This window comes from Myotis lucifugus, unplaced genomic scaffold (assembly GCF_000147115.1).
Source record: "Myotis lucifugus unplaced genomic scaffold, Myoluc2.0 scaffold_1189, whole genome shotgun sequence".
NCBI classification, from domain to species: Eukaryota; Metazoa; Chordata; class Mammalia; order Chiroptera; family Vespertilionidae; genus Myotis; species Myotis lucifugus.
In genome coordinates this window covers 79821-85596 of record NW_005872237.1, presented here as the reverse complement: position 1 = coordinate 85596, position 5776 = coordinate 79821, and the positions used below count along the sequence as shown (strand labels likewise).

Sequence of the window (5776 nt, the reverse complement as noted above, 5' to 3'; positions counted from 1 at the left end):
ATATAGATGTGAATCCAAACCAGCCAGGTGGGATGGACCCTCACACACAGGGTGAGAACAGAAGGGCAATGAGGGAGAGTCAACGAGGACAGGGAGGGAGGGAGAGCACCCAGGTGGATGGAGGGGGCGTCCACTACAGAGACATGGCCCACGTTCTCCTGGACCCTCGTCTTCTCCCCTGCACGTTCTCAGAAGACAGTTTGCCCAATTATGGTCCACATTCTCTTTCAGCACCCCCTGGGCTCATCAGATGGGCTCCAAGGCTCCCCCACTCTGAACGGTGCATTGTTGCCTCTGTGTTCACATCCTGGCTGCATTGAGGGTCCCTCTGGTGTCATTTCGAGCCTGAAACAGCAGCACCCCGAGGACCACCAGGACCAAGCCAGCCACGCCCATCCGGATGAGATTCTCCACTGTGTAGTCTTGGGGATGGGAAAGTAAGAATTGTGGGTTAAGAAGTCTCAGAGGTCAGGGCAGACCCAAACCTCTGGCATTCTGGTGTCTTCCCTGGGCTCCCACCTCCCCTTCACATCAGCATCCCAGTGATGTCTGAACTCAGCACCTGCTCTGAGTCACCGTGTAAGAGCTGTGCCCAAGAACTGAGGGTGAGAGAAGATATGATCACAATTCAGAAATAACTAAGAGCTGTGTGTTCTGTGTTCAGCCTGAGACTCAAGACCCCATGAGCTTATTCCCTTACAGTTGAGAGATCCCACGTTCTCAACAGCTGGGGACTCAGGGTCCATGGAGGAGGGTGTGGTGTCAGGGGCTCCTGAATCACAGGAGCATGAAGGGGTGAAAGTCTGGGCTGGGTCTCCTTCACCCCACCCCGCCCAGGCCCCTCCACTCTGAGGTCCCCATTTTCATCCTCACCTGGAGTTGTTCACTTATTGATTCTTCTATTAACTCATTTATTTATGAAATATATTTTTATTGATTTCAGAGAGAAAGGGAGAGGAAGAGATAGATAGAAACATCAAAACTGAGAGAGAATCATTGATTGGCTGCCTCTTGCACACCCCTTACTGTGGACTGAGCCTGCAACCCGGGCATTTGTCCTTGGCCAAAATCAAACCTGGGACCCTTCAGTCCATAGGCTGGTCTATCCACTGAGCCAAACCAGCTAGGGTTTAGCTCATTTATTATACAATTATCCAAATGGTTACCTACAGTGGCAAATATATTTACCAGATGAAAATTGTGGGTATATGGATGCTAATGGTGTGAGTTTTTTTAAATCTCAAAGTACAAGGAAGGTTATAGCCAAGGAAGTGCACTCTTCTGGCTCAAACTTTAAGTCACAGAGAAACTCCCCCTAATTTCATTATTGAGTGAGCACCCAAAGTAGGAAATCTTGTCAATCTGTTACCCTATTTGCTATAAAACCTGAGATATAAACAAAAATAATGACCTCTCCTCATTACAGGGATCCATGCAATAACTCTAAATGTCAGCTCGACAATTCAGAAAATGTGGATGATCAGCTTGAGTCAGTTGGGTTAATATCCAAATGGGTGACACAAAGAAGCCTTTGTAATGTGTGTCATGTGGTTAAAAGTCAGAGAAAAGATAATTATGGGGGGATGTGCATTTGTCAGGAAAAGAGAGCATTCCTAGCAAACCCTAATGAAACAGAAGAGGCACTGGGGGTGTGTGAGCCCCTCGTCCTTGGTCAGAGCAAATCTGACAAAACCGGCCTCCACGTGGCACTGGAGGGTCAGGCTGTGTCCAGGCAGCACAGCGAGCCTGGCTGGGCTGAGAGGGCCGCCTCGCTGTGCACACCTGAGAGGAGGGGATAGTGGCACCAGGGGACACCCCACATCGCCCACTGGGCTGCAGTGAGAGGTCTCACATGTCCCTCCCTGAGCCTCCTGCCTGTGGGTCTGTCCTCAAGAGGCCAGTGTTACTGTCCCCCATGAGCTCAGGGCCCCAATGGACACATAGCACCCTCACTTTGGGCCCAGGAAAGAGATGGGGATGCCCCGGCATCTTCCCTCACCTGTGACCTTGATGTGCAGAGGGTCACTGGGCTGTGACCACACGTTGGGGTAGATGGTGGAAGAACCATAGCATCTGTAGGTCCCCCCATGGGAGGTGCTCACAGGGACCAGAGGGAAGATGGCCTGCCACCTCCTAGCATGCATCCTGGGTTCTGCTTCCATGTGTCGGGGCGGGTCAGCCCCTCCCTCCTTCAGCAGATGGAAAGGGCCAGATGTGAACTGTGAGCTACAGGAGAGGGACACGTTCCCTCCTGAGGCCACCACAGGGCTTGGCTGGGCTGAGAGGGAGGGTGCATCGCCCACTCCTGAGGGAGGAGAAAGGGTCTGTGTTAAAGGGACCATCACCCTCATGCCCCAGGTGTGTTCTGTGAGGGGTGGGGTCCCCTGAGGCCACACTTTATTCTCTCTGCCTGTGACCGGGAGCCCACAGTGAGGAGGGGACCCAGTGTCTCCCTTACCTGTCACCACCAGGAGCAGGGGGTCACTCCGCTCTGACAGTATGTCCCCAGTGCTGTAATATGCACACTGGTACAGCCCTGCATGGGATTGGGTCGTGGCTTCAATGAGGAAACCGGCCTTGTTGCTGGAGTCCTGTGGGATCCTGGTATCCAAGGGCTCAGAGCCCCTCTCTTTATACAGAACGTAGGCACCAGCCTGCAGAGACCCCAGACACCAGATGGTCACAGAGCCCCCATTGGTGACGATGGGGCCTGGGTCAGCCCAGATGGAGGGTTTGGGAACGTCTCCTGGAAAGGAATCAGACATGAAATCTGCTGGGAACCTTTATCCCTCTCATTCCGTCATGAATCAGCCAGTGATGCCATTTAATGAGCACCTACTATGTAGGAGGTTCCTGCTGGGGGCTTTCACTCATCTCTCACCTCACAGCAGTCATGCACCAGGGATTGCTGACCCCACCATCTACTTTGCTGAGGCTCAGAGAGGTTAACCATGTGCCCCAGGTCACCCAGCCTGGGCGGGGCAGAGCTGGGACAGGAACCGAGGACTGTTGGTCCCCTGTGCTGTCCTCACGCTGCTCCCCAGGGGGACATTGCCTCCATGCTTTGGGCTCCTCCTCTGCAGGGGCCTGTCCACATCTCATCTAGAGCTCAGGGTGCTTCCTCGTTTCCCACCCCCAGTGCAGCAGGGACAGGAGGAGCAGGGTGAGGGGTGGACTCTGAGTTTCCCCGGGATCCTTCTCCACCCTGCAGGCCCTGACGCCCGCTTGGGAAGGTCGGGCTGGGCTGGGGGCTCTGCCTTCCTGGGCTCTGTGAGGCCCTTATGTCACCTCATCTCCCAGCAGCCTGTGAGCAGGATGGGACCAGGGATGAGCAGACAGGAACCCGACACTCAGAGGAGAGAAGGGACCGCCCAGCCCCACAGCAGGAGCAGCAGAGCCTGGAGCTGATTCACCCTGTTCCCTCCTCTGAGCTGAGCCTGATCTGAGGGGTAGGACTGGGGGCCCGGACCCTTGTCCTGCCTGTCCCTCCCTGTACAGAGTCACCATCACTGAGACAGAGGGGACAGGCCCCATAGCATCAGGTCCTGGGGGCTTCCCTGTGAGACCCCTCTCCCAGGAGGTCAGGCCAGAACCAACAGGAAATCTGAGCTCTGAATAAGGATTCTCTCCTTTTACACTTAGAGACACTGAAGCCCAGGCAGTGGCAGGCTGAGTTCAAGTCGTGGAATCCAGAGGGGCCTGAAGTCCCGCATGGCTCAGCCCTGTCCCCGTGAAGGCACCCCCCACCTCCCACAGATCCCCTCACTTACCCCTCTGTGGGCCTGACTCCGTGGTTGGGAGGTATTGGTCCTCAGAGCCTCCTGGGCATCAGGATGAGGGTGAGTGTTGGTTCAGCCTTCTCCCCACTTGAGCCCAGCTGCTCCTCCCCAGCCTGGGCACCACACCTCCCTCTGCCATGACCTCCACTCTTTTCACCTTCCCCACTTACTCCTAGGCAGGCCTGAATCCTTGGTTGGGGAGGGGTCATTCCTCATAGACCCTGGAGCTGGTGGTTACCCTGAAATGTCTTCCCAACCCTCAGGCCCCAGGGGATCACGGAGACCAGAGGGTGGGTTCGGAGAGGTTCTCTGGGAGGAATCATAAACTGGTTCAGACTCACCTGCCTGCACTGGGGTCCTGAGGCCCACACTCAGCCCTGGAAGAGAGTCCCTGTGAGAGATTTGCCCTGAACCCTGAGCAGCACCCTCCTCCCCATGAGCCTCCTGAGTCCTGGGTCCTGACAGACCCGGGTCCCTTCCTGGCTCTCATCTCACCGAGGCAGAGCAGGGCCCTGAGGGTGGGGGTCATGGTGTCTTCTCCCGGAGGCCTCAGTTGAGCAGATGGAGGAGGCCCTGGTGCCAGGCAGATGGACAGACAGACACACGGGTGGTGGTCACTTGGAGGCCCTCCTCTCTGTCATGGGGTTGTCACGTCAGCCGCCTATAGGGGAGGGCACAGCCTCTGTAGCAGCCTGGCTCTCATTTCCATGGTGAAGCAGGAAATAGACCCGGAGCCTCCTGAGACGCCCCTTGCAGGTGAGGTGACCCAGGGCAGGTCCTTCCCTGACAGAGCCTCCCCCACGGGGTCTCCTTCCTCCTCAGCCCGTCCATCAGCACCTCCCTGGGGTCCTCACCATGGACAGTGCCACCCGGCCCTGGAGACGCTTCAGGAAGACATGGGTCCCTGTGACCTGCAGAGCTCAGATCAGCAGGGACACACTCACCCTCTCCCTGTGCAGCTCAGGGCGATGTCCCTGTGACAATGAGCACAGAGGGAAATGCAGGGAAATAAGGGAAGGAAACAGGTCTCCCCCTCTGGCCCCAGAGTGTGTTTTTCTTCCTGTCCCAGCCCCTGGTCACTCCCCTTTCTTGCAACAGCATCCACCCCATCAGGGTGGGAACTCGCCTCTGAGTCCCTCCTCCCCTCAGTTCCTTGTTCCTCAGGAAGATCTCTCCTCTTTGTCCCGGGCCCCTGTCTTCACAGTCAGTGACAATAAGTGTGTTATTGCTCTGACTTGGGGAACAAAACGGATTCTCATTCATTTATTTTTATTTTCAATATATATTTTTATTGATTACAGAGAGGAAGGGAGATAGAAATATCCATGATGAGAGAAAATAATGGACCAACTGCCTCCTGCACACCCCGCATGGAGGACAGAGCCCGAAACCCGGGCATGTGCTCTGACCAAGTATCAAACCTCAACATCCTGGTTCATAGAATGACGCACAACCACTGAGCCTAGCTGGTTGGGCTGATTCTTATTTAAATAGTCCTCCATTGTGCATTAGGTGTGTGACTTTCACCCTCAACAATCTCTTGAGTCTCAGTTTCCTCTCATACAGCATGTCGTCAAGAACCCAACTCCTTACAGTGGTTGTGGGGTCGGTGCCGCGGGGACCTGGAGGGAGCCATCCTGGTTTATTTCCACACCTGACTAGGCCCTGTGAGGTGAGCCCTGAGCGGTGTTTTTCAGAACTCCGCAGGAATTGGATGCTATACCCACATACAAATCCCATCTGCTCCTGATGCTGAGAAAGGCTATGCACACTGTTTCTGAAACATGTGGACATCCTCAGTGCCCAAAAAGGGAAGTGGAAGTATCCCGGATGGCGAGGGAAGCAGAATAGATAACCACTGGGAAACAGTGCATGATGGGCTACTGTTCCTGGGTGCAGCCAGAAATAATCAGTGTGGAGCTTCCCACCCTCTGTGTGTATAAGAGAGGGACTCAGGGTGGCCACAGACAGGGCGCAGAATGGACTCAAGGCGAAAG

General features: G+C 55.1%; 1 protein-coding gene across 1 annotated transcript; it reads right to left on the bottom strand.

Moving 5' to 3' along the window:
* Positions 1 to 6: 6 nt before the first annotated feature.
* LOC106695382 (leukocyte immunoglobulin-like receptor subfamily A member 6) lies at positions 7 to 4757 on the bottom strand. Its single transcript, XM_014449433.2, has 7 exons — positions 4634 to 4757; positions 4275 to 4440; positions 4121 to 4156; positions 3771 to 3821; positions 2459 to 2746; positions 2000 to 2305; positions 7 to 422 (listed from the first exon to the last, which is right to left on the bottom strand). The coding sequence occupies exons 2-7, from the start codon at positions 4306 to 4308 to the stop codon at positions 301 to 303; spliced, it is 837 nt and encodes a 278-aa protein (XP_014304919.1). The 5' UTR covers positions 4309 to 4440; positions 4634 to 4757; the 3' UTR covers positions 7 to 300.
* Positions 4758 to 5776: the final 1019 nt, after the last annotated feature.